This window comes from Hyalella azteca, unplaced genomic scaffold, assembly GCF_000764305.2.
Source record: "Hyalella azteca isolate HAZT.00-mixed unplaced genomic scaffold, Hazt_2.0.2 contig11784, whole genome shotgun sequence".
Classification (NCBI taxonomy): domain Eukaryota; kingdom Metazoa; phylum Arthropoda; class Malacostraca; order Amphipoda; family Hyalellidae; genus Hyalella; species Hyalella azteca.
This window is the reverse complement of record NW_025941768.1, coordinates 24182-36669: the sequence shown is the minus strand read 5'-3', so window position 1 is coordinate 36669 and position 12488 is coordinate 24182. Positions and strand designations below refer to the sequence as shown.

At 38.7% G+C, this 12488-nt stretch overlaps 1 protein-coding gene across 3 annotated transcripts in view; it reads right to left on the bottom strand.

The window, feature by feature from the left end:
- Positions 1–885: 885 nt before the first annotated feature.
- Positions 886–12488, bottom strand: part of LOC108679714 — a 29312-nt gene continuing 17709 nt past the window's right edge. Inside the window, exons 4-18 of one of the 3 annotated variants that reach the window (XM_047883002.1) lie at positions 11464–11696; positions 10842–11003; positions 9946–10112; positions 9554–9678; positions 8858–9037; positions 7496–8507; positions 6979–7081; positions 6643–6742; positions 6058–6426; positions 5593–5946; positions 5335–5436; positions 4753–5184; positions 4378–4503; positions 3479–3586; positions 886–2776 (exon numbers count right to left, since the gene is read on the bottom strand). In XM_047883002.1, the coding sequence (XP_047738958.1) occupies positions 2558–2776; positions 3479–3586; positions 4378–4503; positions 4753–5184; positions 5335–5436; positions 5593–5946; positions 6058–6426; positions 6643–6742; positions 6979–7081; positions 7496–8507; positions 8858–9037; positions 9554–9678; positions 9946–10112; positions 10842–11003; positions 11464–11696 (3792 nt within the window). In that variant the 3' untranslated portion in view covers positions 886–2557. The remainder of the gene's footprint in view (positions 2777–3478; positions 3587–4377; positions 4504–4752; positions 5185–5334; positions 5437–5592; positions 5947–6057; positions 6427–6642; positions 6743–6978; positions 7082–7495; positions 8508–8857; positions 9038–9553; positions 9679–9945; positions 10113–10841; positions 11004–11463; positions 11697–12488) is intronic. The other 2 variants (XM_047883003.1, XM_047883004.1) reach the window with 2 other exon arrangements.

Here is a 12488-nt window from a genome sequence, read left to right as displayed (position 1 = left end):
CAGACCTCTTACTTGATATCTAGTACGCTGCAATTTCAAAAGAGGAAGGTTCAACACAAATGTGTATTTTACAAATTGTACAAAGTAAAGCAAAAAATTTTTTCAGTTAGAACTGTTTCGGCACTAGAAATTCAAGACGGCTCGGACAAATTTACGGCCGTAATCGTGGCCATTCTCAACACCAATCTCTCAATTCAGCGACCAAGGAATATCTCTCCAACTAATGAACGGGTCTAGCGGTGATACTTAGCTCGTCAACAAATTTTTAAATTTCACCGTCATTCGGGAGTTATGTGACGATATGGGCCGAAATTCGCAGTGATCAAAGAATTTCTTCCAAACTACTGAACAGATTCGAACAAAATTTTGAATATTCCCATCTACCAAACTGTGATTTTCAACTCGTGAAAATTTATTCGATTAGGAGTCATGTTCTGCACAAATCGTCAAACAAACGTACGAACAACTGACATGACTTCACGGACTGCCGCCCGCCCCCCTACTGCCCCTTCCTCACCGATAGGGGAGCGATATCGCCCACTTTGGTAACCACTGCCCTAGCGGTTTATGGTTGAATTGTATAAGAATGACCCACGAGGATTTCCGTCTTTCAATTTAGCTTTCTTGTTAAGTCACTGAGATCGAGAAACGTTAACAATCCAGTCATTCCCATGACGTATTAGTTGACTGGTTTGATAGAATTTCGGTGATTGGTTGATGCCCATGACGTCACTGAGATCACTGACGTCACAGGCGAGCAATAAACTACATCCGCAAAAATGATCTTCTCATGGGTCAACCTTATACTAGTTCAACATGCTAGCGGTGTAATTACAAATTCCATGTCCTGTACTAGCAGGACACCTCTCAACGCATAGTGACAGCTCAAAATCCGTTCACATTACTATACGGATATAATCAATGATCGTAATTTATCTAACGATTTCCTTTGGTTCAATAGGTCTTAAGGCTAGAATAAATGAAGATGACGCTTAACGGCTAAACCTAACTAGTGCAATAACTATCAACATAGCGCACAAAAGTTTTTAGTACCTGACCTAAATTATGCCAACAAATGCACTGCAACGTTCCTTAAAAGTCGTTGCAATATATGTAAATGTATATAAATACGTATTTATAAATGTTTACAATGGCGTTCGAATTGAATTCAAACTAAAATTTTATCCTCGCTGTCTAATCACTGCCTCATGTTCGTATTATGTACATATCCCATTTTAAGAATCAATTATAGAAATTAAACATGAATTCAGCGTTAGGAGCAGTAACCGACTAACCGTACTGTTTATCTATAGTAATAACAAAATTGACCACCAAAGATTATACATAAAGATCTGATTCTTCAAATCATACCTTGCCGTTATTCTAAAGGAAGTGTGAAGTAAGCAATTAAAATATCGGACTGAGGGATTGTTACATTACGAGTTTTCACTAAAATAAATCAGGGATTATGATTAATAATTCACTGACCGCTTCAGCAGATGGAAACAAATGCCACGAAGATGAGGGACGAAATGGTAAGAAATGTAATTTGCACCGTAAATTTTTCTTAAAAAATCTGCTGAAGCGGGCGTTAAAACAGCACACTAAATTATTAGAATAGCAATGAAAGTAATTACTTATAATTATTTCTTTCATGAGAATGACAGCATCTCTTCGAGAAGCTGCGAGCAACTTTAAGCAATTGAAACAATTTATTGTAGAAAAATGCACCGATCATGAACATGTCTGCACTGTTTCAAGATATGGTACCGGGATCAAATATGTTCACTGGAGTCAGAATGTGACTGGTCAGAAGAAAATAATAAAAACTTTCCTCTTGAAATGTTTTAACATAGAAATCACGAGCGGAAGAGTACAATAGATCTGGACCGCTAAATTTTCCCGTTGGACCGCGCTGCATTCCAGTGAGTCAGGAAGAGAGAATGTAAAGGTTTCATAATTTCCAACGAATTGACGAATTAGAAACGCTAGTTATAAACGATTCTGTTTAAAAAAATGCCTTCTCGGAAGCAAGCTCAGACATTGGTTTTGGAACACTGAATGCTCCTTTTCGAAATCTTTTCAGACTTGAGATATTCGTTGCTTTGCAGTTCGTCAGTCACATAAAACGTCTAAATGTATCAATTATGCTCAATTCTTCACAGATGCAAATAATCTATTTTTGGTAACATACAGACACAACAACTCCACTTCAAGAAAAAAAAAACGAATCCATGCGAAAAATATTCCTCTGATAAAAGATAATTTCTAAAGCACTTAAACGAGAAAATTTCAACTTGCGTTTTTGAATGTATTCTAGCAATGACGGTTTGCATGAAGCCACCTTGTAAGGTTGGTATCTCCTCATCTTTTATTTTCTCCGTGTGTTGTGCATTTGTAACGTTAGGCATTCAGCATACCGTTCAACATTTTTCCTCAACAACCAGCGTTCTACAACAGAAGCCACGCCGGTTCAACTTGCTAGTAGATTCTGTGAATCTAGCAAGACCTTAAGTAAGGTATTCTCTTTATAAAAAATACAATTCAGTTTTCGAAGTCAGTATCGCGTCTGCAATGCACTATAATGAGACGTGGACTGTAGTATCGTCTCTTCAGGACAATGTGGTCTCTGCGTCGCCAGTGATGAAGTTTGCTCTTTATGCTGAGGCGTAGCTGAGCTGGCGGTTCCTTGGCCGACGATTTGACGCGCCTGCTCAGTCAGGCGCCGTTGGTTCTCAGTTCGACCACATGCCACCATCTCCCATCGAACGTCCAACTGAAAGTTTGGCACATTTACTTATTTATTTACTGGCATCATTTAATAAACCTAGGCGTACGTGTAATGCAAAACGAAAAATACTAGAATTGTACGAAGTCTAAGAAAACACAAAAATTTGCTAGAGGAATAGAAATAAAGAGCAGGTAATGTACATTCAATACCATCAGTGCAACAACAGTAAAAATATAACTCAACACAGCAGGCAGAAATAGGGCCTAAACAATATTGTTTACATGCGATATGAGCGACTAGCTCGTTTTATACTGGAAAGATGAGAGGAAGGTTTAGAAATCTTCAGATTTTACTTCATAATTATGACAGATGTAACAGGAACAGAGTTGTTTGTTTTGATTACTTTTACCAATGAAATTTAGATAGCTTATACAAGATCTAGCAAAACTCATGCCATCAGGTCTGCAAATTACATGAACGTGTAAGTTAAAGAGAAGCTAGTTTGAAGAATACTTAATAATCGGAGCCAAGACGGCGCACGATGATTTTTTTTCAAATTATACCAGTAATTCTGAATTATTTAATGATTCAACTATCGGCAAAAAGTTTGCATCATGATTTATAAAATTGTGTTAGAGAATAGTGTAAAAGAAGTGCATAACAGTAAAGTTAGTGTGTGCATCAGTGATATCTTAAACGCAAGCTACATTAGGACATCAGAAAACATGCCGAGCCGACGAAAGCTACCTGTGGAGCTTTGAGCGCACGTCGAGGTTCAGGAGGCGTCTCACCAAAATAAATTTTCTTGACACAAGCAAGCCTGTCCTTGGTTGCTGATGTTGCAGGCTTGTCAAGCTGCAAAAACACATCAAAGCTATGCACTACCATGCAGCAAGGAACATTGAACTGTTCAAACTTCATAATCAAATAGGCACACGTTCCTTCAACTCTACATGTATTCACCAAACATTACACAAGCATTGACATAACATGTGATTTATTAAGAGCTCAACTAAACATTTGACCGGATGATCGGATAATTTACGGGGTATTTTCAGGAACACATTGCTCGTTATTAAAAATGACCATTGTGCGAGATTATTTGCCATTTTTGGTATAAGATATTATTAAAAATACCAAGGCTCAATTTTCATTATGCGCTATGAAACTTCAAGGTGATCAACCTTCTACAACATGGGTGAGTCAAATCAACATCACAATAACAAGAAACTAAGGAGTAAAACTACATTACAAAGGTCAGGCGAGTCTGAAGTAGACACAGAGGCAATAAACCCAAATACATTAATTGATAAAGTAGAAACAGATGTTAGGATAGACAGTCACAGAAAAAAACAAATCGCATGACGATAAACACATAATATGCAGAAGCAAGCCTTAATTACTAAAGAATTAAAATTCTAATTTTAAGGCTATAAACTTGTATTACTAAAAATTATACTTAGGCTGAATAAATTCTAATAATGGAAGACGGATAAACTAAAATGGAGCTAAATATTTTTGCAATTATCTTTACACATAAGAAAAAATGGATCGCAACATTTGGAAATTAATTATTTTGCCATGCCAACACAAGATGGCATCCAAGAAATTTAGCATATATACACACAAAATAAAAATTGAATTACCTTGGTGCGATCAAGTAGAACAGTCTGTGGCTGCACAGCAGCTGCTACCATTTCCTCCTGGTAGAGCGTGTCTCGCAGCAGAGGCGGGGAAAACACCAAAGAGGAGTCGCCCAGGAGGGATTTAGACTGTCCAATAAATTATAAGGTTAATTCGTGTAGACAACAGTACAAAATTTTTAAACCACGATTTGCCATGGGAATATACACATGAAAACATTTACGCATTGAAGGGAAAAATCATGCTCAAACAGAAAAAAATGAATATATAATTATTGACAAGCGTGGACCCATTCCTATGAAAATATGTTTCCAACGTAAACAGATATAACAATTCTAAATGTCAGAGATAAGTGAAAAAGGCAGGTGATAGCTCACGGGTGTTTCGGGCGACAGAGAACCCATTCTGAAGGAGTAGCCACTGGTGTTGAGACTGGGGGTCAAACTTTTTGCAAGTCCGTGCGTAGCTTGCGAGTCTTTGATAAACATGGAGCCTCTGGCAGAATTGGAAGCTCCCATGAGGCTTGTCAAAAAATTACTCTGCGTGAAATGGGAGTGGGAGGAAGTGGATGGAGGGTGGTGATGAGTAGCTGATGTGGATCCATCATTTAGTTGATCAGCTGAGCCGACATGGGAATTTGTGTTGAAATTAGTAGCAGCAAGAGGCGGATTGCCGCTGTGAAGATTACTCCACGAAAGCGCCAAAGCTTTTCTGGCTTTCTTGTGAGGCGAATTCTCCTTTCCGTGAGTGATGCCGGCAGTGGCGATGGAACGCTTCAAGGATCCTATCCCGCTGTCTATTAGGCTTGACTGTAAAATAAAAACGGTATCATCAACACTGGAAATAAGATGCACGAAAAACCAAACTCCATCACAATTCAAGGAAATGTTTTATATTTTCAATTCGCTCGTCATAACTGAAATAAATGCTTTTACATGATAGATTCATAGTCTGCAAACCTGATGTTCCGAGTGAGTGACGGGAGTCTCATGCTTCAGCGAGTATTCAGTGTCTTGTCTTATGATCTCAGCGAGATCTTCAAAACGAGTCGGGGTCTGGGGCTAGAAAAAAATTCCAGATCAGTGGACCACTTTCTTAATTATCTAACAGGTACAGAAACTGGCACAATTTAAATAAACAAATTCATAAAAATTTGAAGCTCCATACAGAATGTATGGATTTATCCCGGATTTCAAATAATTTAAAAAATAACTCACGAGTGGTTTCAGGGGGCCACTTTTCTTCTCGATTTCCTTGAGTGCGTTTTTAAGAGGAGTTGGAGTCTTGGGCGCTGGTTGAATTAAAGCTCGTCGAGACTTGGGTGTTCTGTGGGAGAAGCCCCCCGTGAAATGGAGTCCCGTTAGTAGGTGTGGAGGGATAGACGGATGTGGATGAGGCAACTGCACTGGTGTACTTTGAGACACGGGAGGGAAGACCACGGGAGAAAAATGGGGAGTTGAGATTATTTGTTCGAAGTTCAGGTGAGGAGAACTCAGGATATGCAGTGGACTGTTGGTCAGTGTCGGCCTCATAGGCGTCATTTTGATGGGGGTTGTCAGTAATGAATCCTCCTGCAAGATCACACAAATGAATTTTAATTTTTAAATTATTAAAGTAAATTAAAAAAAAAAATACAAAAACAACTGCAAAAGACTATGCGCAAATGCGGGAAATTACTTTACCTGAGAATTAGAAGAATCCATGATTGAGATTGATTGGAGAATGCGCTTGGTTGGTGTAGGTTGTTTTCGGCGGTTACGCCTCAAGATGGGCGGAGTAGAAAGTCTCGATGAATTGAGGGAAGTGTAAGAAGAGTTCAGGAGGCTTTTATTCAAAGACTGATTCAAGGATAAAGTCGGAGCAATGCTGATTGAGCTTTTAGTGGACGCAGCAGTAACAGAATCCGAGCAACGAAGCATAGCATTTTCGTCCGCGATTTTATATCTGCTTTCACCCGAGATAGAGCTAGTAGAAGCCAAGGACCTTATGTTTGGCTTTGGCAGGGAAGAGCACGTCGAAATAGATGGAGATTCACACACTTCAGTTTTTATCTGGTGGATCAAAAAATATACAAGTGTCAGGAAAGTAGGCGAAAAGCGGAAATTTTCATTTATCGTAGTAATTTACATTTAACAAATGATACAGCTCAACGAATGATATCTCCAATAATAGAGAATGAAGAGGAAATTTGAAATTTTAGGCACGAATGATAACAATTCACTAAATATATTCAATCCATTGAACATTAACATGCTTCAAAATCTTACTTTAACAGGCGAAAAAGTGAGAAGCTCGAAGGCGCCAGAGCCGAGGAAATCCAGGTTGTTACTTCGCAAGGGAGAGAAATTCCTCAGCTCGTTCAAGTCCCTGCAATTTGATGTTGTAAGTTTACACTTTAATGGCAAATAAGACAACTAGAGTATTTGGGCGAGCCAAATTGTGCTGAAATCTAAATAGAATTAAATTCTATCAAAAACTAGGCACCAGAGCCAAATATTGCCGAAAATATGGATAGCTTAAATAGTTAAGTCCACAACTCATTATTATGGGAACTAAACTTAAAAATAATAAAGGCAAATTTACTGCCTCAAAAACCAAGTTACCTGAATGATGATAGGAAGTCTATATCCAGAGCGTGCTTTTCAGGGGTGAGCAAGAATGCACTATCTAGTATAGGCGAGACGCTGGCTGAAGACCCGTGGTTACCTGCATACCATAACATGAGTACGTGAAATATCTTACAGAGGCAAAACCATTGGTGAAGAAATTAATGTAAGTGAGACATAATTAAAACGGGTGACACATTTAATAAGTTATGACACATAAGTTAATAAGTAAAATGACACATTTAATAAGTTATTTGCAAGAATATCTGCAGTTGATATCCATTACATTTTTATGTGTGAGCTAATGAAAGGAAGAAGTCCAATAAGTTGTAGCAATACTTCTCTAATATTCAATATATTAAATTAAACTCTTGACATCAACTCGCAGCAGAATTGAGGCGCTCGGTTGCTAAGTACGAATGGGAATTGATGATAGTTTCGTATTGCACATTTGTAATATCTTTATAAATAGTATTGGGTCTTGAATCTTCAATCTTCATCAAATGATACTCACTTTGTTTGCGCTGATTATCAGGAGCAAGCATTTTACTGTGAGCAGGCATCTCCAACGAGGGCACAAAAGCCAGATTTTCAGCTCCTGCAGTCGAATACTGCTGCGTTTCTCTGTGGCTCACTATGACCTTTTGGTTAGGCATTTCCTCTGCACACTGCTGATTTTCAATGTGGTTGCATGACACTTTACAGTCCGGGATGTCTTCAACCTTGTAAATTATATGTTCGGGTGAGTTGAAATCTTTGTTCAGTTCCAGTTTCCCATCAGGTTGGATGTGACCAGAAACTTGATTATTATCATTTTCACCGTTAGAGGGTTGGCTGTTATAATTACTAGAACCGTCCGGAACGTCGTGAAAATCTTCTGTGTTCTCTAGTTTTACATTGGTCGTGGCATTAGAAGAATCAATAGTTTTTCCTTCATTACTGGCAGATAGCGAAGGACTGATACCCAGTTCATTTCTTAACAGCGATCGCGCTTCAAAGTGATTTTGGGGCTGACTTCCTGTTAAAGCGTGGGCTGAAGAATAGGGCTCCCTCTCCTGCTGCATTTGCGCCTTTACAAGATCAGTGTACTGCTGTTGCAGATGCAACTGCTGCTCTCGCCGTAAAACTTGCTGCTGGTGTTCATGTTGAAACATACGTTGGCGTATAAGATTCTTCATATCACCTTCAGACGTAGGTATTTCAGAATTACGTGTTTGAGAATCAATTTTAGCTCCAATATTTCCATCGTGGCCAACAAAATCCTGTGTATCATCAAGATATCTGTTGGGTGGGCACACGTCAACGTGAGAATTGCTCGCGTTGTCCATAAAACTGAGTGTACTCGTCACACCGGTCACACACTGCGTGGACCTTATGATGTCACCGACAGTGTAAGGCATGTGTGAATGAGAAGTAACTTGGGTGTCTTCCCCAGGTGTTAGTTGGGGGATTGTCGCAGGGGAAAACTGAGAACTGCAAGGCAATGGTGGGGAAGTGCCGCTGTGTGGAGGAGTGATAACAGGATCCTGCACGTACATAAACCGAATGTCAGTGAAAAGTAAGCTGTTGCGTGCTAATCACACATAATGTACCTCGCCACTATGGCACCATTCTAGGAAAATTTATGTCAAAAATGATTAAATTGTAGCCAAAATATAAACCAATATAAAAACAAACATTGGCGAGATGGCAGGCTTAGAACATACATAACGAAATTTCCGCAAATGAATAAGGTACAGGATAAACACCGCCGTCAACATGATTGAAACTAAGCTCCTCCCGTCACCTCAATAGCACGATATTAGATTTTATTGTTAATTAGGTTTATAAATAACAGTATTAAATAAATTAGCTCTCATAAGATGACAGCACGTACAAGAGACTGTCTGCTATCAAATGCAGGAAGCGGCTGTGCAGAAGTCTGACTTTCATGCTCAGCAGGAGCAGCAATGGTGACTCCATTGCCCGAGTAAGTTTGTTGAGTGATGTGCTGCTGCCGCTCGTCAGGATGAGATAAGAATCTATTGTTGTATCCACTATTCTGTTCCATGTATGCCTGTGGCGAGATCGATCCATTCACTTTCTCATTGATTCCACTTAAAATAAGCAACAAGCTTGATTTATACTAAGAACAAAGTTGGAGCTTTTTTATTTCAATTGAATATGCCTAGAATTAACAAAACAATTTATATTTTATAAAATTCTAATTACAATTTTTTCAAATAAATATACAGATAATAAAATTATAAAAATTTCGTCCCCACTCTGAGCTAGAAAGCTGTAGCAACAAAAACTCTGAGCATCAAATGAAACTTTAAAAATCAAAATTAAATGCATAAGTAATCAAAAGTTTAGAATATGCTAATTATTCCATAGACAAGAATAACATCTAAAGCCAAAAACTTATAGTAAAGGGTTAGACAAGTTAATCTTGACGTAAGTTACTTCACCATAGGCGGCTGTTTACAAAACGAGAACTTATTCACAGTTGAAATGGTTTCCTCATATAATACCGGCTGTTACAAAAGGAGAACATATTAACATTTGAAATGGTTTCCTATTTGAAAAATACCTGCGCAGCAAATCCGTCCTGGCTGTACGGAGATGAGCTGCTGCATGGCACCAGAGGCGACGGCGTAGATGAGGGCGGTAGAGTGGAGTTCACATACGAGGGATAGTGCGGACTGCCGGACATTTCTGCGGCGTTGAAGTTATTAAAGATATACATGAATAAGAATAAATGATGACAGTAATTGATTGACAGCACAACAATCACGCGAATATTAAAGAAAGTGTAACATATAACTAAATACATATATGATTCAAAAAGTAATTTCATTCAGTGAAAATATAACAAAATTATTCGACACACACATTAACACATCGAAAAATAACACAAGCACTGACAGTTCACAGGATGCTTACAAAGTTATGAATTGACCAACAACTTTATGAACAACTAACCTTGCGAATATTCTCTGATGTGGTTGAAAGCGGGACCAGAAGCAGGGATTATTTCCCCACAATAAGGGGAAGAATGCAGCGCCATGCTGCCGTAGTCTGCTTGTGGAGCGGAGCTTGGGGACGGCAAGAGGGGACTCATGTGTGGCAGACCCAGGATACTCTCACCACTACACACACAAATTATTGTATTCCATATATTTTAAAAAGTTCATTTACTTAAAAAATATCTACATTAACAAAATAATCAGTCAGGAAATAAATATACATGAATGGGTAATTAACAAAGAAAGAAGACTGCAAAAAAAGCAGGCCTAGCGAAAACTATCGACACCAATACCGCAACTACTGCTTAGTTAAATCATTTTCAAGACAGAATTCTTCCACGGTGCAAATTTAAGTATTCCGACAAACACAGAAGATTAATACCGTTATTTCAAGACGGTCATTTAATATTGCAAAAATAAATTCTAATGTAAATAATTTCAAAACAAAGTTCCAAAAAACATAACAAAGTTAGTATTATTATTTTTTCATTCATCAGAACTTGTAACACAAGAGAATTCATGCCGAGTTTCTGCTTCTCCATCAATATTGATTTGCTATCACGAAAAATCGAGAACGCTCGGGTTCATCTTATCCAGTAATGAGCAGCTACATTAACTCAAGTTTTTAATTTAGTAGAAGATTTTAATTTACCAAGACTTTTCAGAGTAACCCAACTTCTCAAAATTTCCCGAGTTCTCTAAGTAACCAGTTTTAGAATGTAACCAGAGTTTCAGATGTAACCAGAGTTTCAATATAACCTGAGTTTTAAATGTACCCGAAGTTCAAACGTAATAAATCCTAAATACAAAGATAACTTCATGTAACCAGCGCTTAATATTTAACCCTGTTACCTAGAGAGCGGCTGAGCAACGGCTCCTGCAGTAACAGGTCCTCCAACACGCACCATCCCCGCCGTGCGCTTGGCCGCCTGAGGCCGCGTGCCGGCCAGCATCTCAGCTTCGTATTTGCGGCGCATCGTCGAGTTCCAGTGATTCTTGATGGCGTTGTCCGTTCTGAAGAAATAAATTAGACGTCAGTTATCTTGATATTCAATTTATTATCTTCATCACATGGAAATTGATGACTATAAATTTCTTGTACGGTTTCTATAGAACTATATTACAGGAAAAATTAAGTCTAGAAGCAAGTTTTTAACGGGTTTTTCCATACACAATTAATTTGCGTCATCATGTATGAAAATAAAACACAATCTAAGGCATTAGAATCAAAACCAGCCCATTTTGAAATTCGAAACGCATTTTTCATACATTTCATATTTCAAAATTAAGAATGATAACACTAGTCCAAGTTTAAAAACGCCAACTTTTTGCCCAAGCTTATCAAGTAATATCAAGAAAATAAAAAACGATAAAATATTCTCCCACTGACAGGGCTAAGCCCGGGACTTGTATGATATGATCCTATTTCAAGATACAAATATTCATGCTTCTATGTCACTTATAAGATACAAACCTTCCCGGGATGAGCTTGGCAATTTTAGCCCACTGGTTGCCCCACTGCTTGTGTGCCTGGTATATAACGGCATCCTCCTCAGCGGTCCAGGCAGTCTTGATGATGTTGGGGTTGAGGTGGTTATGCCAGCGCTCCCTGCACTGCTTACCAATGCGGCCCTTGAGCTGCTTGGCGATCAGCGTCCACCGTTTGGCGCCGTACTTCTCCACCAGTGCCACCACCATCTCGTCCTCCTGAAATGCAAGCCAGTTAATGACACTATTTCAGCATAACTAACAGCATTCGTAACAAGTATAATGCATGCCACATGCACACAACATCAGCATACTTGATGCCATGACGAACAAGGCGCGCCACCGCCATCTCGTCCTCCTGAAATACAAGCCAGTTAATGAAGTTTGCATTCACGTAAGGACGCTGTAAATATTGTTGGCATATTGTCCTGAGAGCGCTGTTGAAATGACACCGTTTCTGCATAACTAACAGCATTCGCATCAAATATAATGCATGCCACATGCACACAAAATCAGCATACTTTTAATGCCATGACGAATAATGCTCGCCAGATACTGACACCATTTCAGCTTAACTACTGCTATTACGTCTAATGCGTGCCATTGGTACACAATTTTAACATACTTCATTAATAACACGAGGTACTATGCGCGCCAATCACACAAATTTCATCGTACTTGATAACATTGCGCGGTGTCAGGTTCATTCATCGGCGCTTATTGAGACGGTTGAGTAACAGAGCAATAGTTCGGGATTAGGGGAGACATAAATTTTCAAGTTAAAAATTTGATCGCATTTGAGACGAGGAATCAAAGAATGAATTGAGAAATATCAATATTTACTGCCAATACAGAACAACCGAAGTGGTAACGTTGCGAATTCATTGTCAACGAAACCAACGCCGAACAAAGCAAATACAATCAAGGCTACGAGAAAATTCTACGCTGAAAACATATACATGTATTCTTGTGTACACAAAATGTCAACATTAACGTCAAGTGCAACTGCCA